Source organism: Schistocerca serialis, chromosome 1 (assembly GCF_023864345.2).
Source record: "Schistocerca serialis cubense isolate TAMUIC-IGC-003099 chromosome 1, iqSchSeri2.2, whole genome shotgun sequence".
Lineage (NCBI taxonomy): Eukaryota > Metazoa > Arthropoda > Insecta > Orthoptera > Acrididae > Schistocerca > Schistocerca serialis.
In genome coordinates, this window is record NC_064638.1 from 905,720,342 (window position 1) to 905,748,215 (window position 27,874).

At 40.1% G+C, this 27,874-nt stretch overlaps 1 protein-coding gene across 3 annotated transcripts in view; it reads right to left on the reverse strand.

Annotated features, from left to right (window-relative positions):
• Positions 1–18,798: 18,798 nt before the first annotated feature.
• The window catches only part of LOC126411844 (uncharacterized), a 180,331-nt gene continuing 171,255 nt past the window's right edge, over positions 18,799–27,874 (reverse strand). For 2 of the 3 annotated variants that reach the window (XM_050081398.1, XM_050081396.1), the window contains exon 9: positions 18,799–21,102. In XM_050081398.1, the coding sequence (XP_049937355.1) occupies positions 20,491–21,102 (612 nt within the window). In that variant the 3' untranslated portion in view covers positions 18,799–20,490. The remainder of the gene's footprint in view (positions 21,103–27,874) is intronic. The other variant, XM_050081395.1, reaches the window with a different exon arrangement.

Genomic DNA, 27,874 nt, shown 5'->3' on the forward strand with positions numbered 1-27,874 from the left:
AAACGGCAATTCGGTCTGTCGTACCCCTTCTTTATCGGTGAAGAATTCTGCAGGCAGTCGTAAGGGTTCACCATAACCCAATTCTGAGATGGATGCCCCTAAATCCGTTTTCAATGCTGTGCGTAGGCCCAACAAAACTAGTGGTAACGCTGACGACCAAGATTGTGAATGGCACATTAGTGCAGCTTTTAATGTTCTATGCCAGCGTTCCACCATCCCATTGCTTGCTAGGTGGTACGCTGTGGTGCAATGATGTTGGAACCCACAGAGGTTGGCCAATTCTGAGAATAACGTCGAGTCAAACTGACGCCCCTGGTCTGTGGTGGCGCGATCCAATATGAAAGAAATATGCGTGCCACCGTTTCTGCTGAACTATCCGATAACGGAATCGCCTCTGCTCATCTGGTGAAGTGGTCCACCACAGTGAGGAGTTAATAGTATCCAAAATGGTTCAAATGGCTCTGAGCACTATGGGACTTAACATCTGAGGTCATCAGTCCCCTAGAACTTAAAACTACTTAAACCTTACTAACCTAAGGACGTCACACACATCCATGTCTGAGGCAGGATTCGAACCTGCGACCGTAGCGGTTCCGCGGTTCCAGACTGTAGTGTCTAGAACTGCTCGGCCACCCCGGCCGGCCAAACGATATCCTTCCGACGGCAAAAGCGGTCCCACGATGTCCAAGTGCACACGTGTGAAAGGTTGTGTGGTAAGTGGGAAGTTTCCTACCGCTTTGTGCACGTGTCGTCCCAACTTGGCCCTCTGACAGTCCAGGCACGTTTTTACCCAATTGCGGCAGCCTCTATTTATACCGGGCCACACGAATCTGTCTGCCATTAGTTTGACGCTGGCGTTTATTCCCGGATGAGCCAGTCCATGGATGCTATCAAATAATTGTCATCGCAATCTCTCAGGTACGAACGGTCTCGGTTTTCCTTGCGATACGTCACACCAAACTTGGAAGTGTTCACCCGTAGGTTGTATTTGTTGCAAGCGTAACCAGGACGTACTATCACGAGAGAATTTAGCAAGTTGCTGGTCTATTTCTTATGCTGCAGCTATTTCCTTGAAGTCAATAGTCTGAGAGATTGTTTACAACCTAGACAGGAAATCTGCCACGACGTCCTCAGCTCCTTTTATGTGCTGCAGGTCTGTCGTAAACTGGGCGAAAAACTCGGGTTGTCTAAATTGTCGTGGTGAGCAACCATCCTTGTTCTTACTGAAGGCGAAGGTAATTGGCTTGTGGTCTGTGAAAACAATGAATGGTTTGCCTTATACTTGCGGTCGGAAACGTCTGATGGCTTCATAAATTGCCAGTAGCTCCCTATCATAGGCACTCCATTAAACTTGTGATGATGTAAGCTTGCGGGAGAAGAAACCTAGGGGCTGCCAATTGTTTCCCGCCTTCTGGTGTGGAGCTGCACCTATTGCCTGCTGGCTCACATCCACAACAATTGCCAGTCGACATTGAGGAACTGGATGTGCCAACATTATTGCCTGACATAGACAGGTTTTGATCTTGTCGAATGCCATCTGCATCTCTGATGTCCACAGTAAAGGTCGTTTGCCTACTGCATCCTTGCTGACTAGTGCTGATGTCAAAGGTGCTTGAATGGCAGCCGCATTAGGCAGATGTCTGTAAAAGTTAACTGCTCCAAGAAACCGGCTTGGTTGGCAATAGTCGACGGGGCAAGTCATCTCTTCGATAAGGTCGAGTATGTCTTGCAGTGATCTGATACCGGCTGCTGTCACTGAGTGGCCCAAGAATGGCACCTGACGTCGTCGAAGTAAACACTTTGATTCATTGACCGAAATGTCATATGCCTCAATATGTTGGTAAACAGTCCTTAGATGTAGTTTGTGCAATTCCTCAGACAACGAAAAAACCACGGTGTCGTCGAGGTACGTGAAGCAATATGGTAAACCTCTGAGGACTTCGTGAATGAAACGCTGCCAAGTTTGTGCCACAATTTTTAACCCGAACAGCATACGGAGGTATTCGAATAAACCGAATGGTGTCGTGACAGCCGTCTTCGGTATATCAGCAGGTGCGACCGGTATCTGGCGATACGCTTTTTTGCAATCAATGACACTAAAAATGGTCGCGACTGCAAGTGCGTGCATAAAATCCCTGATATGTGGCTTCGGATAACGATCAGGGATGGTACGAGTATTTAGTGTCCTGTAATCTCCGCATGGTCTCCAAGTCCCATCTTTCTTCTTTACGAGGTGAAGTGGCAATGACCACGGACTGTCGGATCTACGGACGATTCCCGAGCGTAATAATTCTTCGAACTCTGCCTTCGCTGCAGCAAAACGATCCGGAGCTAACCGGCGTGGGCGTTGAGACACTGGTTGACTGGGTGTAGTCCTGATGTGATGTACCGTATTGTGCTTTACTGTCTGCCCACCAGACATGGATTCGCAGTTTGCTGCTTGTCTGCAATCAGACGTGGACATAGGGCTTCGTCCTAGGGTGCCTCTAATGCACTGTGTCCCCCGTCGAATGCTCACTGAGCTAATAGGTACCTCAAGTGCATAATGAAACAAGAAATCTGCACCCAATATTGCGTCTGACACATCGGCAATTACGAAAGTCCATGGTAAACTTTCATGGAACCCGAGGTCTACCCCTATCTGACGTTTTCCGTAAGTCGCTATCGACGTCTGGTTTGCTGCTGTGAGTTTCTACTGAGATGGAGGGAGCTTCACATCACAGTTTCTAACAGACAATGCACTAACGTCCGAACCTGAGTCGACTAGATAAGCACGGCCGGACTTAACTTCTGTAACAAACAGCCGATGGGACAGCGAAAGTAAAGTAGAAAGCTTACTCACCCGTTCTGCCCCTCGTCGATCTCACCTCGTAACAGTAGGCGCCGGTGCTCGATCTCGCGACCAGCGGCGCCTAACGCCGGCCGCTGTCGCCATTTGGGTGATTGCAAGGTGATATGCAGCGCGTCGCCTCGCTTCCGAATCGTCGATGGTACCAGCAGATACGCTCCTTGGACACAATGTCATCTTCCTTGCTCTTCTTGTTTGTGCCTGTCTTGCCTCCGAGCAACGTCGATATCTGCTGCTTCAATCCGTCAACTTGTTTTCGTGGGTCATCCAGCTGTTGAGAAACGTCCGGCTGTTGGCGTCGTTGTATCGCGGCCGTTTCCTGTGAGTCTGTACTGTTGTGTCCGAACATCACCGTCGACGTATGCGCTGCGTCTAACGAGGTGTAGACCTTGTCGGCTAATGAGATCACCGACGAGATATCTTCTGCGTCTGAGAGCGCCACAGCCGTTCTAACTGCCTCTGGTAACTGCACACGCCATACGTGTTGCAGTGTCGTATCTGGCAACTCGGTGTCGTTGACTAAACTTCGCAGGTGCCGCCAAAATTCCGAAGGTGACTTATCTCCTCTCTTTTCACCGTGCGATACTTGCTGGATACGTTGTTCCACCGGCCGACGTAGTCGCTCAATGAATAACTGCTTAAAACGCGCATACTTATGCGTGGCGGGCGGCTGAAGTACACTCCTGGAAATTGAAATAAGAACACCCTGAATTCATTGTCCCAGGAAGGGGAAACTTTATTGACACATTCCTGGGGTCAGATACATCACATGATCACACTGACAGACCCACAGGCACATAGACACAGGCAACAGAGCATGCACAATGTCGGCACTAGTACAGTGTATATCCACCTTTCGCAGCAATGCAGGCTGCTATTCTCCCATGGAGACGATCGTAGCGATGCTGGATGTAGTCCTGTGGAACGGCTTGCCATGCCATTTCCACCTGGCGCCTCAGTTGGACCAGCGTTCGTGCTGGACGTGCAGACCGCGTGAGACGATGCTTCATCCAGTCCCAAACATGCTCAATGGGGGACAGATCCGGAGATCTTGCTGGCCAGGGTAGTTGACTTACACCTTCTAGAGCACGTTGGGTGGCATGGGATACATGCGGACGTGCATTGTCCTGTTGGAACAGCAAGTTCCCTTGCCGGTCTAGGAATGGTAGAACGATGGGTTCGATGACGGTTTGGATGTACCGTGCACTATTCAGTGTCCCCTCGACGATCACCAGTGGTGTACGGCCAGTGTAGGAGATCGCTCCCCACACCATGATGCCGGGTGTTGGCCCTGTGTGCCTCGGTCGTATGCAGTCCTGATTGTGGCGCTCACCTGCATGGCGCCAAACACGCATACGACCATCATTGGCACCAAGGCAGAAGCGACTCTCATCGCTGAAGACGACACGTCTCCATTCGTCCCTCCATTCACGCCTGTCGCGACACCACTGGAGGCGGGCTGCACGATGTTGGGGCGTGAGCGGAAGACGGCCTAACGGTGTGCGGGACCGTAGCCCAGCTTCATGGAGACGGTTGCAAATGGTCCTCGCCGATACCCCAGGAGCAACAGTGTCCCTAATTTGCTGGGAAGTGGCGGTGCTGTCCCCCACGGCACTGCGTAGGATCCTACGGTCTTGGCGTGCATCCGTGCGTCGCTGCGGTCCGGTCCCAGGTCGACGGGCACGTGCACCTTCCGCCGACCGCTGGCGACAACATCGATGTACTGTGGAGACCTCACGCCCCACGTGTTGAGCAATTCGGCAGTACGTCCACCCGGCCTCCCGCATGCCCACTATACGCCCTCGCTCAAAGTCCGTCAACTGCACATACGGTTCACGTCCACGCTGTCGCGGCACGCTACCAGTGTTAAACACTGCGATGGAGCTCCGTATGCCACAGCAAACTGGCTGACACTGACGGCGGCGGTGCACAAATGCTGCGCAGCTAGCGCCATTCGACGGCCAACACACACACCGAGGCACACAGGGCCAACACCCGGCATCATGGTGTGGGGAGCGATCTCCTACACTGGCCGTACACCACTGGTGATCGTCGAGGGGACACTGAATAGTGCACGGTACATCCAAACCGTCATCGAACCCATCGTTCTACCATTCCTAGACCGGCAAGGGAACTTGCTGTTCCAACAGGACAATGCACGTCCGCATGTATCCCGTGCCACCCAACGTGCTCTAGAAGGTGTAAGTCAACTACCCTGGCCAGCAAGATCTCCGGATCTGTCCCCCATTGAGCATGTTTGGGACTGGATGAAGCGTCGTCTCACGCGGTCTGCACGTCCAGCAGGAATGCTGGTCCAACTGAGGCGCCAGGTGGAAATGGCATGGCAAGCCGTTCCACAGGACTACATCCAGCATCTCTACGATCGTCTCCATGGGAGGATAGCAGCCTGCATTGCTGCGAAAGGTGGATATACACTGTACTAGTGCCGACATTGTGCATGCTCTGTTGCCTGTGTCTATGTGCCTGTGGTTCTGTCAGTGTGATCATGTGATGTATCTGACCCCAGGAATGTGTCAATAAAGTTTCCCTTTCCTGGGACAATGAATTCACGGTGTTCTTATTTCAATTTCCAGGAGTGTAGATGAATACTGTTGGTGGAAGAGTATTCCTAAAGGTTATTGTTTATTTATTGCATTGATGAAAGTAGTCAGCAAAATGTACAAGCCTCGTTTTGTTAGTTGTGTGTTGGTGGATCTGAAACTTTTTTCTTGTTTTACGTTGCATTTTTTTATGTTACTGTAATGTGCAAGTGTACAAGTGGTTTCTCTGGAGATAGGTTTCTCTGTCATTTTAATATTTTCTGGTTACAATGGTGGGCCGAGGGGTATTGCTGTGTCTTTGCCGGAGGGTTTATGTGATTGACTCGTGTTTTTATTTTTTTTATTATTTTAAAATTTTGCGTCCGATTGAGGGCGGGTGGTAGGGAAGAACTGATTTGAATGGTACCTCATTCGTGCCTGGCAGTTTGTGGTTATTATTTTTTTTCACTACTTAGTCTGGATTTTGCCTCTTTCGTTACAGTTTAACGTTCAAGCGTTATTATTTCTTGGTATGCTCTTATTTCGCTCTTGTCAGTCTCGATCTTTGACTCCTTTGGAAGATCATATGCGGTAAGTTTCTTTTTATCTAGCGACTTTTATGTTATCCTGTTCGATGTTTCTGCTACACTTGTCTTATTTTTATTGTCACTCCTGGTATATCGATTTTACTGAGTGTTATTTGGAGCTACTGTAGATAGTGAGACTGTGGTGTAGTATAATTATTGGTTGCAAGGTTTGGTCTTTTTTGCGTTTTATTTATATTGGAATAGGTAACTAGAAATGACCTCACTTCTAGTTACCGATTCCAACTATTCGACGGTTCATTATTTACATCGTTTTTGCAGTACGTGTGGAAATTATAATAAAATATATGCAGTCGTAATTGCTCTTGCTTTCTGATTTATTTCAGTCATCTTCAACTCGATTAAATGAAATTCGCGCGTAAATAATAGTCGCGTTAAACGTATTATTTTATGACATGCTACATTCATTTGTTTAGGAGTATAATCCGTTCCATTCATAGATTGTCCATTGCAGCATCTTTGCATTACGTATGACGTCATTGGTCAAAGCCGACTTTGGTATCGGACACTAGAATTTATCCCGAAATTGAACTGGGCGGCATTTGTTCGCCGACAGCGAAATTCTTTATACGGGGTCACCACTTTAGCCACGTACTACTTATTACAATCTTCAGAAAGACTTACGAAGTAGTTAGACTATAATATTTTATTTTTTTATTGCAACGAAAAGCCCATATTAACATTGAATCAATAACAACAGAACTATTATATATAATCAAAGAATGAACAATCTGTCCCTTGTGTCTACAGATGTTCTGCTGGCAACTCCCACAACATCTTTAGAGTTGCTCTGTATACCATTTGTTTGCTTCTGTTTTGGTACTTTCGGTGGTACCCCTACATCAGTTCAAATACCTGACCTCTCTGTGATTCCAGTCTTCTTTCGTGCATGTTTCTCATGCGCAAGGAGTTGAAATGTTTTTCTAGTATTTGTAGCATAAATTGAAGCACTTTGTGTAGCGCAAACCGTTTCTGTACAGATATTGTAAATAGCACTTTGTTCGTTTTTCATACACAAAGAACTTAATCGACACTCAGTGTATTCATTAATGATTCAATAGCTTAAATATAGTTAATATAGTTTCTTGCAGCGTATCTAAGGCGAATTCTTCAGTACCGGCGTTATACTTCTTGATTGCACTATCTCGTCCATTGCACTGAACAAAGTCACATTCACAATGCGGGTTTATCACTTGTATGTTCTTCATGCACGATTTATGGATCCATAAATGTGTGAAAGAGCACAAACGAATACCACTGTAAACACTATTTTGACGGCTTATGCACTTTAAATTGCATATAACTGGCTTTTCTATAGAACACTTTACTGTTATTTGCGTACCCGACGCCATCTTGAAGTTGTCAGAGGATCGAGCCCGTTAAGTATTTAAGTCGCCTTCACGCTCTGCTCTAGTCATCAGCGGTCTCGATTGTAAGGTCGACAGCATCCGCCGCGGTCTCTGAAGGAGTGTGCCCGCAAAAGTATTTGGAAAACGTCGTCCTCGGTTGTTAGAGGATCGTGCCCGATACGTATGTAAGTCGTCTTCACGCTCCGCTCTAGTCAGCGGTGGCCTCGATTGTAATGCCTAGCCAGCCAGTCTCTCCCACCATCAGCGTATAGTTAGGTCTTGTTTTTGCCTAAGCTATTCTTTGAAAGTACAGTAATCTCTCATCCAGTTGGTCTATGCAAACCTGGGTGCAGATTAATAAACTGCAAATAATGTTAGATTAATAGAAAATGGGATTTTGTCTGAATCATTACACAATTGTGATAACCCGATACATAATTTTACCTTTATGAGATGTGATGTGTAGGGGAGGCTTTATATAAGTTTTTGGAAGGGGTGGGTAGTGTAAGTACAAACATGGCTAACACAGAACACACACCACACTTTCCAAACAACTCTCGCGAACGAGTGTGGCTGATTCTTCACCATTTGCCGTTCCGTAGGGTCTGCCAATTTATTTATTTATTTATTTTTTTCTGGGATCGTCTAAGGTGAAGGTGAGAATGTCCATTCTGTAGGAGACGTTTGACACCACACCTCCTCCGGCTTCTCATTCAAGTACCAGCGAGGTAGGAATCGCGGGGAAGGGGCGGGGGGGTGTTTCCTGTCTTTGGGGCTATCTTCTTTCTCTTCTTCGATCTTAACAACCATTTCTACTTTTTCCTTTCTTACTTCTCATCTGAATACTGGTCTATCTTTCCCTCTTTCCACATTCATATACTTCTATCGCTGAAGTTCTCCTTATTTTCCGTGGTTTCCAATAACCTACAACTTATTTTATACAGGGTGGTCCATTGATTGTGACCGGGCCAAATATCTCACGAAATAAGCGTCAAAAGAAAAAACTACAAAGAACAAAATTTGTTTAGCTTTAAGGGGGAAACCAGATGGCGCTATGGTTGGCTCGCTAGATGACACTGCCATAGGTCAAAAGGATATCAACTGCATTTTTTTTTTTAAAATAGGAATCCCCATTTTTTATTACACATTCGTGTAGTACGTAAAGAAATATGAATGTTTTACTTGGACCACTATTTTCGCTTTGTGATGGACGGTGCTGTAATAGTCACAAACATATGGCTCACAATTTTAGACGAACAGTTGGTAACAGGTAGGTTTTTTAAATTACAATACAAAACATAGGTACGTTTGAATACTATTTCGGTTGTTCCAATGTGATACATGTACCTTTGTGAAATTATCATTTCTGAGAACGCATGCTGTTACAGTGTGATTACCTGTAAATATCACATTAATGGAATAAATGCTCAAACTGATGTCCATCAACCTCAATGCATTTCGCAATACATGTAACGACATAACTCTCAACAGTGAGTAGTTCACCTTCCATAAAGTTCCCACATGCATTGACAATGCGCTGACACATGTTGTCAGGCGTTGTCGGTGGATCACGATAGCAAATATCCTTCAATTTTCCCCACAGAAAGAAATCTGGGGACGTCAGATCCGGTGAACGTGCGGCCCATGGTATGGTGCTTCGACAACCAGTCCACCTGTAATGAAATATGCTACTCAATACCGCTTCAACCGCATGCGAGCTATGTGCCAGACATCCATCATGTTGGAAGTACATCGCCATTCTGTCATACAGTGAAACATCTTGTAGTAACATTGGTAGAACATTACGTAGGAAATCAGCATGCATTGCACCATTTAGATTGCCATCGATAAAATGGGGGCCAATTATCCTTCCTCCCATAATGCTGCACCATACATTAACCCGCCAAGGTCTCTGATGTTCCACTTGTCGCAGCCATCGTGGATTTTCTGTAGACCGATAGTGCATATTATGCCAGTTTATGTTACTGCTGTTGGTGAATGACGCTTCGTCACTAAATAGAATGCGTCCAAAAATCTGTCATCGTCCCGTAATTTCTCTTGTGCCCAGTGGCAGAACTGTACATGATGTTTAAAGTCGTCGCCATGCAATTCCTGGTGCATAGAAATATGGTACGGGTGCAATCGATGTTGATGTAGCATTCTGAACACCGACGTTTTTGAGATTCCCAATTCTAGCGCAATTTGTTTGCTACTGATGTGCGGATTAGCTGATACAGCAGCTAAAACACCTACTTGGGCATCATCGTTTGTTGCAGGTCGTCGTTGACATTTCACATGTGGCTGAACACTTCCTGTTTCCTTAAATAACGTAACTATCCGGCAAACGGTCCGGACACTTGGATGATATCGTCCAGGATACTGAGCAGCATACGTTACACATGCCCATTGGGCATTTTGATCACAGTAGCCATACATCAACACGATATCAACCATTTCCGCAATTGATAAACGGTCCATTTTATCACGGGTAATGTATTACTAAGCAAATACCGTCCGCACTGGTGGAATGTTACATGATACCACGTACTTAAACGTTTGTGACTATTACAGCACCATCTATCACAAAGCGAAAAAGTGGTCCAACTAAAACATTCATATTTCTTTAAGTACTACACGAATATGAAATAAGAAATGGGGGTCCCTATTTAAAAAAGCACAGTTGATATGCATTTAACCTGTGGCAGCGGCGCCATTTAGTGGGCCAACCATAGCGACATCTGGTTTCCCCCTTCAAGCTAGATGGGTTTCGTTCTTTGTAGTTTTTTCGTTTGATGCTTATTTCGTGAGATATTTGGCCCAGTCACGATCAATGGACCACCCTGTATATGTAGGCCGAAGAATCAGGCTGCACAAACACACAAAAAATTCGATTACACAAACAATGATCTTACACATCAAAAGGGGACAACCGTCAAGGGGAAAAGGATGCACGTATTTTCGTTTATATATATATATATATATATATATATATATATATATATATATATATATATATATATAAAATGAACTATGACGATTCAGTATCATATATGTATAAGAACTGTAACCATTTCCGAGTATACATAAGACGGAGGCATGAGTAAGAAAAAAGAACGTAAGTCAGAGAGAAATCAATGGGGGTAATTATTAAGGAATGTCAGTCTAACAAATGTTCTGACGATTTGTAGGATAGTGGGATCCTTATAACCCAAGTAAACATATTATATATTAAATGGTGTATGGAGACATAGTATATACCAAGTATGTATAAGTTGAAAAGAAAGGGAGCACTCCGGAGACTAAATGAAGTATCAAGAAGTGGTGTTGAGGTGTAAAATAGATTTGTAACTTTACCAGAAAACATTCCATTATAGTGTACATAAAGATGTATACTAGGGAAATGAACCATGAGGCCTACTCGTAAAGGATAGGGGAATGCACCCAGCATTTACTGAGTATAAAAGGCAGATCTAAGAAAGGCTGATCTGTACTGTTCGGACAGGGGCACTAAGAAGGAGATTGACCTGTACCATAGGAACATAGGAATCAAGTGGGGCGTACCTACTGAAACGTAAGGAGGGAGTGCACTCATAGGGTCAACCCATATGTAAGGTATACGTACTGTTCCGAAAGTGGAAATGGACAGTATTGTGACAAGTCGCACATTTTATAGGGATTATTCTGTTAAGTTTGAATTCTATATACCACTAGAATTATGTTTTATGAGTATCGGAAAGATCACTTTCATTTGCCCAAAGTTCCTCCAGAATACAAACTACTATGAATAATGATACTAGTCGGTACTGAGGAAAAATGTACAAAAACTTAAGAATACAGGATGTAATATTTAAATGTCCATGACACCTGGAATTTACGATTGGAAGTGAAGAGAAAGTCCTCACCATTTATAAGTAAGAGTAATGTGGAATGAAACTATAAATAGAAGCTTATGTTCTAAAAACAAAGTAGAGTAAAGAATTAGTGGAAAGACAACAATCTTAAGCCTGCTCCATAGAGTAGAAGGATTTATGCAGGGGGAGGAATGGAAGATGTATATAAATTTATGCAGTAAATGATTACTTTTGAAATGTGGATACTAGGTACGATATCAATGTACATAACCATTATGTATAAAATACCGCGTGTTCGATCTGAGGGGGGGGGATATGTAGTATTTCGAGAACTTACACGTAAATTCCGGAACCACTCGACCTTCTGCTGCCTTGAATACGCGATATTTTAAAGGTAAGTGTGAGAGAGAGCCTGTTTACCTCAAGTGCAAGTCTGGGTCAGGTTATAAGAGGATGTAGGTTCACTTTGTTAAGACTTCACAAAGGAAGACACCGTGGTAATAGTGGGTGGGGCGGTCAACAGCAGAGATAGAACCAAAATTATTCAATTGAGAGTGACCTGGTGAAGATAGCTTCAGCAACTAGACATAATGTTGTTGGGATTGTCTCTGTTCTGAGTCGCCATGACCGGCCTCTTTTAAACTCTTCTGTTAGGAGAGTTAATTTAGAGGTGTTGTTGGTTGTTTTTGGGGAAGGAGACCAGACAGCGAGGTCATCGGTCTCATCGGATTAGGGAAGGACGGGGAAGGAAGTCGGCCGTGCCCTTTGAAAGGAACCATCCCGGCATTTGCCTGGAGCGATTTAGGGAAATCACGGAAAACCTAAATCAGGATGGCCGGACGCGGTATTGAACTGTCGTCCTCCCGAATGCGAGTCCAGTGTCTAACCACTGCGCCACCTCGCTCGGTATTTAGAGGTGGAACGGCTGCTTGGATCGGGTATGAGGTCTCATATCGGTGTGGTTCCTGTTGGGTCTATCAGCAGGTGGGACTATACTAGGCATGGCCTTCACCTCAACAGGAAAGGGAAGGGAAGGGAAAACTGTCTGGGCTAATAGCAAATAACTTAGGGAGGGGGAGCGGGGGGGGGGGGGGGGGGGGGGGCGCTGTCACAAGTGGTAAAATACCAGTGGTTACAAGCGACAGATCAGCAATATTTTCAGGGTAGGAAGGGCAGAAACGAAAGTTGTTCAGAGACAAACCGAAAATGACATTCACCTTGATAAAACAGGCAGCCAGAAAGCAAATTTTAATCTACACAATTCAGTCAGCCTCCGATTGAAACTAAAGATACTCAAAAATTGGCAGGTATATTAGGTTCATCCGGTCATAATTCAGCCAGTGCACAAAATCAGCTATCACAATTGCATCAGAATATCTGGGGACTACAGGGTAAGCTTAATGAGTTGCTTATTTGTGTTGAAGAATTAAGAGTTGAGCAAACCAGTTGATATAATCTGCCTCTCTGAACATCATGTGACCACTGGTACAGATATGTTAAATGTTGGAGAGAGAAGGAATTGCCATGTTTGTCAGAAACTGTAATGATTTCAAGAATACTGATATTAATAAATTTTGCTCAGAGCAGCACTTAGAAGCTTGTGCAACAGAAGTAGTATTTCATAATAAGTCCTTTATAATAGTAGAAATACACAGATTTTAACCTCTTCATAAAAGATCTGGAACCTCTGCTGTCCCACCTCATAGGAGAGAGAGAGAGAGAGAGAGAGAGAGAGAGAGAGAGAGAGAGAGAGAGAGAGAGAGAGAGAGAGGAAATAGTGGTTGCTGGAGATTTTAATGTGGATTTATTGAAAAGCCCTGTCAGTGAACAATTATTGCAGTCAGTAACACTATCATTCAATTTAGTTCCTACTGTGAACTTTGCTCCTAGGATATGTAAATGCTCTGAGACTGCTATTGATAATATCTTTGTAGACAAATCTAGGGAAAAAAGTCAGATCACAAAACGAATAGTAAATGGGCTATCTGCTCATGACATGCAGCATCTTGTGTTAAATGTTGAAACTTGTCAGGATAAAAAAATTTACTAAATCTGAGTACAGGAGGGTAATAAATACGTAAAAAATTGAGAAATTCAGGAAATTGCTCAAAGACGTGGACTGGATAATTGTTTACAATACATCTGACTCAAATTAAAAATACAAAGCATTCATTAACAAAGTTGCCTCCACTTTTGAGAATTGTTTTTCGCTTAAGGTAATTCAACTCACACACGAGCCAAAAAATAAACTGTGGATTACACAAGGAATAAAGATATCATGTGGGACCAAAAGGAGACACTCTACTATCTAGGAACAGCTCAGATTAGAATTGTAATGCATTACAAAGAGTACTGCAAAATATTGAATCAAGTAATCCAGAAATCAAAGCAGCTTTATTATGAGAAAAAGATGATCACATCAGGTAACAAAATAAAAACTGTATGGGATATTATAAAGAGAGAGACAGGTGGGGCCAAAAAGGAAGAGGAACAGATAGCTCTAATAAATGAAACCTTGGTAACAAATATAGTTAGTGTTGTAAACCTCTTAAACAACTACTACATTTCTATTACTGACGGCTTGGGGTTATCAGGTTCGGTGAATAACATATCAACAAAGTTAATCAAAGAGTGCTCATGATAGTTAAGTTCTATCTTACATTATTTGTGTAATCAATCTCTTATCAGTGGAACATTTCCAGACTGGCTAAAATATGCTTAAGTTAAGCCTCTTTACAAGAAGGGGGATAGAGAGATACCATCAAACTATCAACCAATTTCACTTTTGCTGGCTTTCTCAAAAATCTTTGAAAAGGTTGTGTTCAAGTGCCTCCTTAAGCATCTGACTGCAAATAATATATTGTCCAAGTCACAGTTTGGATTTCTGAAGGGCTCTGATATAGAGAAAGCTATTTGCACTTACAGTGAGAATGTACTTAATTCATTAGATAAATTACAGGCTACTGGCATTTTCTGTGACCTGTCAAAAGCCTCTGACTGTGTGAACCACAGCATTCTCCTAAGTAAATTAGAGTATTATGGTGTCACCAGCAATTTCTTGTCTATCTAACAGGATACAAAGGGTGTCATTGCAAAATACCTGTGCAGTAAGCAGTCAGTCTTCATCTGACTGGGAATTAATTACATGTGGTGTTCCTCAAGGTTCCATGTTTGGTCCATTGCCTTTTCTAGTGTATATTAATGACCTCAGATCTGTTACATTGCCAGATGCTAAAGTTTGTTTTGTTTGCAGATGATACAAACACTGCAATAAGAAGCAAGTCAAGTACAGATTTAGAAATAGCTGCTAATCAAATTTTCACTGACATTAATAAGTGGTTTAAAGCTAATTCTTTGTCATTAAACTTTGAGAAGACCCACTATATGCAGTTCAGAACATGTAAGAGATTTCCTTCCAGCATGAGAAGAACGTATGAAGACATGAAGATCGAAGAGGTTGGCAGTGTTAAATTTCTGGGATTAGAATTTGATGATAAATTCAGTTGGGAAGGGCATACCACAGAATTGCTTAAGCGCCTAAACAAGTCTGTATTTGCCATGAGAATGATGTCAGATGTAGGAGAGAGAAATATAAAAAAAAGTGCAGACTTTGCTTACTTTCATTCTGTTATGTCGTATGGGATCATATTCTGGGGCAACTCATCAAACCGAGCAAAAGTTTTTAGGGTGAAAAAGCGTGTGATAAGAATCATTTGTGGTGTAAATTCGAGAACATCTTGTAGAAACCTGTTCAAGGAGCATTGTATTCTAACCACTGCTTCTCAGTATATTTATTCCTTAATGAAATTTGTTGCAAGTAATACATCTCTATTTCCAAACAATAGCTCAGTACACAGTATCAATACTAGGAATAAGAAGAATCTACATAAAGGCCTACAATCACTTACCTTGGTCCAAAAAGGGGTCCAATATTCAGAAACACACAAAATAAACTGCCAGCAACTATTAAAAACTTGGTTTCAAATAAATCACAGTTTAAACAGAGTTTGAAAGACCTATTGATAGACAACTCCCTCTACTCCATAGATGAATATCTTAACAGAGACTGTTAAGTCAGCTTATGTAAAAATATCTATTAGATTTCAGTTCTGACAACACTTGGTCACAACAGTCAGGATTAGGTATTTTGCGTATGATAAATTTATTAATAGTGCATAACAGTGTTTCATTCTGACTGTGTTAATTCTGTAAATATTAGCTGTTCTAGTTTACTGCATTGTATTAACTCATTTTCGACTCTCTCTTGACAAATGATCAGGGAAGTAAGTATTATATTCAAATGTTTTTATGACACACTTTCTGACATGTTCCACACCCACAAGAATCATGTCATTTTTGGGTCTATGGAACGAAAACTGAATCGAATTTAATCAACCCTGTGTGTGCAGGGTTGACGTTTATCATGGGAAGACAGGAGTTGCGTCAGACAAGCAGCACCGACAAGTATTGCCGTAAGCGCCACAGACACTGTAGGAGAGGACACGGAGTAATTAAATGCTACTCTTTGCTGTGTTAGTGAATGTGATTGTTGTAAAAAAAATTAACATTTGTCTATAGACTTTTGACTTACTTCATAGCTTAGCTCTGAATGAAGTGAGACGCAGGGGACGTCTATAAATTATTTGGTTGTTAAAATGTGATTATGTTTAATTTTATGAGGGTCACTCCAAAAGAAATGCACACTATTTTTTTTAAAAAAAACAATTTTCATTCTGTATGCGTGAAAGTTTTACAGTGTGTAGATACACCCTTCCCGCTTGTTTTCAAACTTAGTTCAACCTGTTCCCTTGAGTGGCGCTGTCACAACATGTCTTCAAGATGGTTGCAACACTTGACGTTCGTCAGAAGCAACGTGCTGTCATAGAATTCCTGTGCTGTGAAAACGAGACAGTGGGAAACATCCACAAGAGGTTGAAAAATGTGTATGGAGATGCTGCTGTCGATCACAGTACAGTTAGTTGGTGGGCAAGCAGGTTACGTTATGAAAGCGGGCACGGCAATATTGAGGATTGTCCTCGCAACGGCAGGCCTCTTACTGCACACACTTCAGACAATGTGCAGAGAGTTAACGAATTGGTGACTGCTGACAGACACATCACAGTGAATGAATTGTCACACTACGTTGGGATAGGGGAAGGAAGTGTTTGCAGAATACTGAAAGTGTTGGTGTTAAAAAGGTTTGTGCCAGATGGATTCCCAGGATGTTGACAGTGGCTCACAAAGGAACAAGAAAAACGGTATGCAACGAACTTTTGAAACAGTAAGAGAATGGTGGAGATGAATTTCTTGGAAGAATTGTGACAGGTGATGTAATATGGCTCCATCATTTTTCAGCAGAGATGAAGAGGCAATCAATGAAGTACCATCATGCAAAATCACCCAAGAAAAAAAAAATTCAAAACCACACCTTCTGCTGGAAAAGTTATGGCTACGATGTTTTTCGATTCTGAAAGGCTCTTGCTCTTGGACATCATGCCAAGTGAAACCACCATAAATTCTGATGCATATGTGACGACACTGAAGAAACTTCAAGCTCGACTGAGTTGTGTTTGACTACACTGGCAAAAGCAGGAGGTTTTGCTGTTGCACGACAATGCATGGCCACATGTCAGTCAAAAAACCACGGAAGCGATGACAAAACTCGGATGGACAACACCGAAACACCCGCCTTACAGGCCTGACCCGGTTCGATGTGACTATCATCTCCTTGGGAAACTGAAAGACTCTCTTCGTGGAACAAGGTCTGAAGATGATGACTTCCTTGTGCAAGCTGCCAAACAGTGGCTCCAACAGGTTGGTCCAGAATCTTACCGTGCGGGTATACAGGCACTGGTTCCAGATGGCGTAAGGCAGTTGAGAGGGATGGAAATTATGTGGAGAAATGAAAATACTGTTCCTAAAACATGTATCTACACACTGTAAGACTTTCAAACATGTAGAATAAAAGATGTATTTAAAAAATATAGTGTGTATTTCTTTTGGAGTGACCCTTGTATCTAACGGGTGTAGTCAACTATGACTTACAAGGATTTGTATGTTTATGTGAAATTTGTGAAGATGAAAATAAACCTGAACTGAAAGTATGAGGTTACTGAGTTATTTCTAGTGTGTGTGTGTGTGTGTGTGTGTGTGTGTGTGTGTGTGTGTGTGTGTGTGTGGCCATATATCCAGAGAAGAGGATCGGCTAAAAGTTTCAAGAAAGTCAACTGTAGTAAGAGAAGTGTGAAGTTCGCAATCCAGCTTTGCACCGCTTCTCTTCTCGCCAAAACTGTCTGCACCCTCTTCAGATATCTGAAATATGCTACATCCAAATGCTGACAGATGTGTCGAGTTTGGAGGTGGTAAAACAAAAGCTATGTCTTTTCTTCACAAAGGTTAATTACCTCCAAAGACAAATGACTGGACAGATTTTCTCAAATTATAATTTTGCACCCGGCAAATTTTCTTACATGTGGGAGCTAAAGTCTCCTGAATAACTGCCCGCAAGTCAAACCAACCATTAGCACTTAAGTCATAGACTGCTCTTCTCACACCGTCCCACGTAGATGTGTTTTGCCTTACACACTACATAAGGTGGACCACTTCAGCCATGCACAAATCATGAAACTGATGCTTGACAGGAGTCTGGAATCTGCTCCACGTTTTACCATAAATTTGTTGACTCCCAAGTCATCAGTAGAACTGAGTTTGTCAAAATTAAATATGTTGGATGGTGGCACATCTTGGAGGGTTTCCTTTAGATTGATAAAATAGTCCCTTATCTCTCTTGGTATGGCACATCTTGATCTTTGTACAATTTCTCATAATCAGTTCATTAATATTTTATTCTGTAGCATGAATATATTTACCCATTCCTTTCCTGGTCTGTTATCTATAAATCTTCCTTATTACTTGAATAATCTTGACCTATGTCACAAATGTCTGTCATAGGAAATCCCCACTCAGCAAATGTCATAAAGCCTTCCACCAAATGTCATTCATCACAGGTTAACACCGTCTGCCTCTCATAACTTAAAAGGATGCCTATTATTAACTCTGTCATTGAGTGTAGTATATGGCGCAGCATTTTCATTAGAAGCCCTTCTGATTCTCATATTATCCGATTTCACAGCTTCAACTTTTAAACATAATATTATTACAGTTATAATCACAAGATACACATATTAATTGCTGGAATATTACTGCACTGTTAAAAACCTTCAGATCAGGGCTCTACTAATAACTATTTCCGTTTGAACATTTGTCACTATATGCCAGTCTGAATAGTTTTAACTGTATACTATGAAACTGGAAATTCCACGATGGAGATGACAAACAGATATAAAGAATGGCAACCACTCACCTATCACTGACTGATGTCTGGTGTATAACCACACGTAACACAGACTTTACTGCAGTGACTGCTTAGGCCTTTACTGTATTATATTGTGTAACATAGGAGGAAAGGGATTTAAAATTACAAATGATCCTGCTCCCCTCCTCAGCAAGGGTATAATCTAAAATTATGTATACAAAGCATTTTTCTTTAATAAAGGTGAGTTTTATTAGAACTTTCATACATATTTACAAAATTAAATTTATTGTTTTAAAAATAGATCTGTAAAAGTTACCTTAACAGGAGTAAAAACAAATGGATTTTAAATTTCGTCCACATATTTAAGCATTTAAACCTCCGTCAATGTTTTTCACAATTATTTTACACAATGATCATTTTACATATCCAGTATCTAAAAAAAGAACTAAAAATAGCAAAAACATGTATTATATGTCTTTTTTCAACAACTTCAGCCATTTACATATGGCTCATTCCATGTGAAAGGACCCTTCATAATAATAAAAAAAAATAATGTTTAAAAGATCTTACAGTGTGACATATCTCTCTGTAGCCAAAAGGTCAAGGAAGCAGAAACTAATCCCAGTTTTCATTATATCCTGGCCTGAAAGGTGTAAAACAGTTACAAACTTACTTTTGGTGTCAGGGAAAAAAATTGTAAAATTTTATGTGAAATGTTAGCAGCCCTACAGACTAGTGTCTTTGAAGTCGAATGTCCATGTATTGTGCATATACTCTCTGGATAATTGTGAAGCTGTAGCTGTGGTTTTACATTTATAATACAGGTAAATAAGCTCTGAATCTTCAAAAAACCAAAATACGGAATTTCTGTCACACTCACAACACAGAAATAGACTTATTTATTTATCAGTTTAGTTTCATGTAATGTAAAGTTGAAAGTTTGTAAAAGTGAAGTTAGTTTCATGGGATACAACTTTGAATTATAATTTTTTTTTTTTGTAGAAACAGTCTATCATGTCAAGAAACACGTTTCGGGTGTGAGATGTCAAAGTGTTAGAGCTGTTACAATGATACCATAACTTTGTAACAAGGAAATTTTACTGTAACAACAGACACAGTTATTATCATTGTTGATATTATTGCTGTGATTGTTATTATTATCAACCAGCTGAAAGTATTATTCTTGTAATTTATTATGGGACAAGCATGTCATCCACTGAAAGGTGCTGTAAGTTTAGGGAAAAACTGATGCAATCTCCAATTCAGTATCACGCAATGTTAGAAAGGAACGCAAAAACGATAAGTTACGGAGAGAAAAAAATTAAGCTGCCTTGCAGGATGATCGAAAGAAGCTTAAACATATGCAAGATAGGAAAAGACAAAGGAGGCATCGAGAAAAGAATAAAATTTCTGCTCAAATTCCCACTTCATCTTGAAAATTGTCACCCTCTAAATCATATAGTTCCAAAAGATCACTTGGGAAGGCTGTAAACAATAAAGTATTTTCTTGCTGTTCTGTTTTAAATTACACTCAATAATATTGATGTATCTGTGTGTCACAACCGCAATGTCACACCCGCAACATGAAGGAAAAAAATATGTTGTGTTTTGGAAGTGTCTGTGAATAAAAGTTATCATATCTTGTATTTTATTACTCCTTTCTTCACTGTGTAAAAAATTATCAATCATCCTGATTCAGAAGTAGAAGACAAAATAACTGAAGAACACCTCTATGTGCAAATGAAGGGTAAAGATTTGTCACACCCGCAACACTTCTTCACGATTTTTTTAGCAGGTTGAGTGTAAAATTAAAACCTAAAATTTTTTACAGGAACTTAATAACATGCTATTCTATTCATTAAAGTAAAGTTACCCTTACTCTGACAACTGAAGTACAAATAAATATAACTTTACGCGTGAAAAGTAGGACAAAATGTCACACCCGCAACAATGGAATGACCCATATGTCAATGTCAATGTACTTAATCACCATACAAATCGTTCAACTGAGCAATGACTTTTCTGGAAATTCTTCCTGGGGTGTTCGTCTTTTTAGCTGATCCATGTCGAGGAGTTGTAAGTAATTTGGTACTCTTCCTAAGACTCTCATATGCATACTGAGCGCCTATGTTATTTAGCCTTGAAGACCTCCTTAGTGAATAGTGTTTCTTCTCAGAGTCTACAACACAGTTCTTTGTTTCTGAACATTGTTCATCAGAGCTGACCGGAACTCCTATCTGTTCCAAATTATTTATTGCTGTACTGCCATTGCTTTTTGTAGCAGTTGCTTGCGTGGTCTGGCAGTGACATGAACATTTTCTACAGACAGTTTCCTGATTTGAAGACAGATTTTTAACCATTTCTGTCAAATTTGCCAGTTCATTTAAAGTTTTATCCAGCTTTTCATCCACGTTTTTTAGCTTCTCATCCATGTTTTTTAGCTTTTCATTTATTTCAGTTTGTTCATTAAGAATTTTCTGTTCATTTCTTACATCACAAGTGTTGACTCCTGTGTTCTTGTGTATCTGCTTTAAAATTTGAGACTTTAATAGGCTTGACTCTTTCACTAATTTTTCTTCTATATCGTCAACATTCTGAAAAAAATATTAATGTTATTTATGTTACAACAGGTTAAACATAAGTACACACCAGTAATAACTATAATTTTGAATTTCCATGTAAATAAAATTAAAGTCAAATGTAAGTTTCCAAACTATAATGTTTACTAGAATTAATAAACTCACTTTTCTATTCTAACAATCAGTTTTAGTTTAATACTCATTCCTGGTGACTGAACTAATTATTATTCGAAACAGGAATAGTGTCTGGTATTTTAGAAAGAAAGTAAGAACAGACTTAAGTTTAAGAGTGAACAAGACTTCATTTGAAACGCCATTTCACAATTTGTCACGTCTCTAATTTTCTTTTTTCTGTTTGAAGACATGTACACTACATGACAAATAATGCTCAGTTTCTTTCATTCTTATTTAAATACTCAAACATAGGCGTGAATTACCAAAATTGTGAAATGAGCAGATGTGACAAAAATGAAGTACCGGTAGGCTAAGAAAAAAGTGCATCGATCTGTTATGAATGGTGGAAAGATGAATGGACAATGAGCCTACATGAGCATGCATTACTATATGAAGTTAAACCTGTCAACATACAAGCATGGAAAAAAGTCACAAAAAATGCTAATTTGAGAAAATCAAATAAAGAGATTATTTTGGGTCATACTGGCCTGAACACTGCATATGTAACAACTACCATTTGCAAAAAACTGTTTTAACAATCAGATATCTGCGTCACTGACAGCTCTTGGAATTACAAATCAAATCAATGATTTTTACAAATACCTCACACGATAAAAAAGATAAAAGAATACTTCTTTTAGGAGTTTTGGACCTGAACAGACTAGCACAGTTAAATTCGTCTGCTCACGGTTACTAGTCTAGTCACTGCTTTACAGTCCCTACAGAAAGGATAGGTAAGAGGCTGTAATATATTCCTCACTGGTTCTTATAACTACAAGCATCTGCCGTTCCAGGCTACTTGTAGCATTTCTGCGAAACTATCTCGTGGATAAGCTACCTTTTAACTATTTGTTCTGACCACATTTATGTACGTTTAAAGATTCCCTGTTAATCCTCTTATTTCAACCCCTCACACTTGAGCAATTGTGCAGAATGGGTTGCAGCACCAGCACTCCCCTTGGCAGACTGACCACCGAAGAACCTAAGTCTGCCACTTGCTTTATGACAGTCTATGTGACTGTTTCACTTCATATTGCCCGAATTATTAGACCTAGGTGTTGTATGAGATGACCAATTCCAATTGTGACTCACTGATAGTTTAGTACTAGGATACTTCGTTTTTGTATTTTGTGAAGTTAGCAATTTTACATTTCTGAATATAACCTGTAGAATTGCACACACATGCAACATGTTTATAGTGATGTTCACGGCAACGCCAATTCTAAGGCTGTATGGAAACACACTCCAACAATTGTGGATACCGCAGCCAAGAAAATGAACAATTTAAATTCAAAAGAATGTGTAAAATCTCTTACACCACTGATAACTGTAACTTGAGTCATGCTGGTTAATAAATGTGTGGTAATGTATTCTATCATGTTTGTGGTGTGTTCTTCCCAGTTACAGAAAATAACTGTATGCTACAATGTCATCAAACCATCAAAAAATTGAGTTTGTTTGTATGTCAGCTATCATAACTGTGTATTGAGTTTCTGAGATCAACTTTGGGAAAAAAAAACCTTGTATTTGCCTAGGTGATAGCAGAAAACCATATGAAATTCAAACAAGGGCTGTCTAATCTGTCACACCTATAGGCTTTCATCTGATATGTGGATTAAACCTAAGTCTCACTGACTAGTGTGTCTCAAGCTATTGTACTGTTTTTTATCATTATACATTTCTGAAGACGTGACATGGCATCTGCTAAATACTACTGTTATAGTGTAGTACTATTCAATAAACTTAAAGCACTATTCATGTAACACAGCATAATGTCAATGTTAGTTTGAATAGTGACACCTTCCCTGACATAACACAATCTGCTTCATTCCATGGCAAATAACTTTCTATATCCAAGATTGCATAAATACTTATTTGTTTTCGAAAAATGGTTTCAACAGGCTTTGCTGTCATCTTCTGACCTTAAAATTGTTACAAAACATGTTCACTGCAAGCTGGAGCCTCATGCCCAGTTGCCACATTAGTGGATAAAATGTAGCACATTATGCAAACGTTTGTCACAATGGACAGAACATGTCAAGCTAACATACACGGATGTGCTATTTCACATTTTATTGTATACTGTGTTTTTTAAGACTTAATCATCTGGGAGTGCTATACATACAGAAATGTAATAGGCTCTTCGAAATAAATTAGTGTGCTCAATTTTTTGCCATGTAACACCCTCACACAAAGAAATGAAACAAATATCAAGATATTATCTCTAACTTTTAAGTTTACACAATTTTATAATGTACAGCTAATATTCTCACACAGTAATAAAGGAAAGAAAAGTTTCCAATGAACTCTAACCACAACCATGTTTGCAGCATGAAAATATCTGAAGATAAAATTTTGAGAAAGAATTTAACTGTAGATGATAGTTTATTTACTTTGATAATGACCACATCCTTGACAAATAACTGAAACGCCATCCAATGTATCACAGAATGCAAACTGAAAAACAATCTGTCGAAACATCTAGCTTCAAAAGTTACATATTTGCAACAAGTCCTTTTGATAACTTATAGCTCATTAGAAAGAGTAGAGGACTGAGTATACACAATGCACTTTAAATTGTGTGGAGACTGTCATGTTACAATACAAGTACCAAACATACTTATTTGGTTTTTTGTAATACTGAAACAAAATATAAAAGCTGGAAAGTAACTTTACGAGCAAAATAATAATTAAACTTTAATGATGTCTTGACAAGTATCAAAATAACTGCTGATATAAAGTTACATTTGCTGAAAAAAATCTTACTTGCATGTTTAAAACAGGAATGCTAAGATATATTTTTGGAGTTACTGATCCTTACGAAGAAGTAGAAATATTATATAAAAAATACAAGCTGGCATTCTATGGATCAGAGCATGGAATGTTAGACCCATTAACTGGGTAGGTAGGTAGGTTAGAAAACTTAATAAGGGAAATGGATAGGTTGAAGTTAGATACAATGGGAATTAGTAAAGTTCGATAGCAGAAGGAACAAGACTTTTGGTCAGTTGAATACAAGTTTATAAACACAAAATCAAATAGGGGTAATGCAGGAGTAGGTTTATAATTAATAACAAAATAGGAATGCAGGCAAGCTACTACGAACAGTATAGCAAAAACAAGATAGACACAAAGCCCACACCCACCACTGTAGTACAATGTAATAAAATGGAACACCTTCAGCTGTCCTTTCGCTGTTATTTATTATATAGCTACCAGTTTTGGAGATTCAGTGCACCACCTTCAGGCCTTAACTGACACTGAGGGATTAACTCCAATTGTGTGCATGTTACCTCAGCGGCCAACATCAACAAACTAGCTTCCATGGCCTGTAACAATGATGATGTGTCTCCAATCATCAACTGGCAACTACCAACTGGTCGAGACATATCATCATTGTTACAGTCTACAGAATCCAGTTCAAAGATGCTGACCACTGATAGAATCGTGTGTATGACTGGGGTTAACCTCCTCGGTGTCAGTTAAGTTCTGAAGATGGACTCTGAATCACCGAAATTGATAATTATATAATAAATAACATTGAAAGAACAGCTGCAGGTGTTTCATTTCATTACGCAAGCAAACGGTCAAAGTTCCTCAAACCTTCAGTCATGGTGCATATGTGGACATGGTGAAAAAAATTCCCGGATTTCCCGGTTAAAAAAAGTTTTTGTTTCTCCGGGTGAAAAATACACTTTTTCCATGTTATGTGACAGTACACTTTCCTTCGGAACTGTAAAACTTATGAACCCTTCAAATGGTTAAGGTTTTATATATCGACATAGAACTTCCTGGCAGTTTAAGGGAGGGGGGGGGGGGGATGACTACGAACACTTTTTGAAAGGTCTTTGATGTGAGCAACATGTACTCTGCATATTTTTATAGTCCAATACGCTGCATATTTTTGTATTACTAAATTATAAATTCGAATTTCACCAAAAACAGCACAATAGTTTCCAAAGCATTGAAATCAAGATTGCGTTGCGATTTTGTAAGCCAATAATAGCTTATGCCACATGATCTCTCCAGACAATAACAGCAGATATTCAGTGCATAAGGCATGTGATGTAGCCAGCCACTAGCAACCTCACTTTTAAGTAGTGCTAGCACACAGTTAGGAAAAAGTTAATGGTTTAAGGTAATATATATAGTGTAGCTACAAGAAAAACTAAGCTTTCACATATAATATTGGTCTCTAATAAGATCAATAAGCTACAAGAAAAGATAAGTTTTTACTTATAATATTGGTCTTTTTTTGCCTGTGTTACACTGTAAAATACATCACACCAATTTGCCAGTAAAATTTTAATAATGACATAAATGTCTGGTTTTCAGGACTCAAAATTATTCTAAGTGGTTGGTCCTCAAAGTTTTAAATGAGAGTCAAACACACTGTGGTTTAAGAAATTCTTCGCATGTTCTCATATGTAACATATTTCATCTAGTGCAAAAGCAAAAATTTACTTTGATAGTAATGTGTTTCAAACCACCATTTGCAATATCTTCCTGCTACCTGTTAGAAATAAGGTCATTTCAGCAGTTTCCAGAGAGTGCCAAAAAAAAAAAAGGTGTTACAGCACGTACGCAGCTACGATGACGTAGGAAGCCCGTATATTCAATACATATAAAGCATTAAGAGATCTTACATTATGTCATAAAAGAAACAGGCCATCAGAGGATACTCCAAGAGCATTGGAATTTCATAAACCATACTAAACTGCATAATTCAGCTAAAGGTGCACATTTGTATGTCCAGATTCACAATGAAGTAGGCCCCAACCTGATATTAAGCTTTTCAGTGCGGTTTTCTGGATGTAAATTTTCTCATGTTTGATTCTTTATTATGGCTTAATGTCATATGTGCCTGGAGATGAAAACGTGCACTTGAAATTCGACAAACAGTTGGAACTAGCCAATAGTATGGAATGAAACACTTTGTTTCAAATAAATTGACTGCCTCAGGGGAAGATTAATAAAAGCCAAATTTCTTTAGCAAACCGACAAAAATAACTTCATTGTTTTGCAAGGCGAATAATGCTTGAATGCCAATAACATGGAAACAAGAAAGCTGAAATTAACAACATATTTTAGCATTCTGTTATCATGTGAATGTATTTTAATCCACTTGGTAGCTCGCAGACACAGAAATCCGTTTTGTTTTCATTTGTCATGAGAGCTGTAAACAAAGAGCGATCAGCAAAATCGCAAACGTAAACATGGATCAAGTGGGACTACCCCCCTCCACACTGTAACTCAGACTGCTCGCACATGTGTGGATCAGACAGCTTGGGCACACCAGAAAAACTTTTCCTGGTAGCATATGGCTCCTTGTTGCTACTGCCGATATAGGTAACAACCACTCTTCAAAAAGGAAGAAGGTACTGCTCATATGCAACACAACTGCACATGAGCCTACTGGCAACTGCTCAAATGAATCTAATGTAAACTGTTTGACATCACGCCAATCAGAAGCAGTTTGTTGTTGGCAGACACTTTTGTGTGCACTGTGTTTTCTTTGCAAGTTATGTTTTATTGTTTTGTTTTCTCTTTTTTTATTTTTTTTATGTTTTATCGCTGCAGTATCATTCTGCAATAGAGGATACAGTAATATTCTTTGTTATAGTGTCAGTTCTTACCCATCAAAATTAAATTTAACTGAAAACTAGAACAATGAAAAATTTCCTAAATTGTTAAAAATTCCCGGGTTTTCCCCAGTCGAAAAAATTCCCAGACTGCCAGATTTCCCCGTTGTCCTGGGGGTTATACATCCTGAACTAACTTTGCAAATGAAGAGACTGAAGAAATGTATGATGAGATAAAATAAACTATTCAGATAGTTAAGAGAGATGAATATTTAGTTATGATGAGGGACTGGAATTCGATAGCAACAGGGAGAGAAGGAAAAATAGTAGGTGAATATGGAATGAGGGAAAGGAAAGAAAGACAAAGCCATCTGGCAGAACTTTGCTCTGAGTGCAATCTAATCAGCACTAACACTTGGTTTAAGAATTATGAAAGAAGGTAGTATATGTAGGTGAGACCTGGAGACACCGGATGAATTCAGATTTATTAGATAAGGGTTAAGATATAGATACTTGAACCAGATTTTAAGACATTTCCAAGGGCAGATGTGGACTCTGACCCTAATTTATTGGTTATGAATTGTAGGTTAAAACTGAAGAAGTCGAAGAAATGTAGGAAGTTAAGGACATGGGATCTGGATAAACTGAAAGAACCAATGGTTGTCGAGAATTTCCGAGGTAGTATTCAGCAATAAGTCACCAGAACAGGGGTAGGAATACAGCAGAAGGTGAATGGGTAGCTTTGGGAGATGAAATAGCAGGAGAGCAGAGGATCAAACAGACAAAAAGACAACGCCTAGTAAAAATCCTTAGATAATGCAAGAGATACTGAATTTAACTTATGAAAAGAGAAAATATAAAAATGCAGCAACTGAAGCAGGCGAAAAGGAATACAAGTATCTAAAATACGAGATTGATAAAAGTGCAAACTGGGTAACCAGGAATGGCTTGAGAACAAATATAAGGACTTACAAGCATGTATGAATAGCGGAAAGATAGATACTGCCTACAGGGAAGTTAAAGAGGCCTTT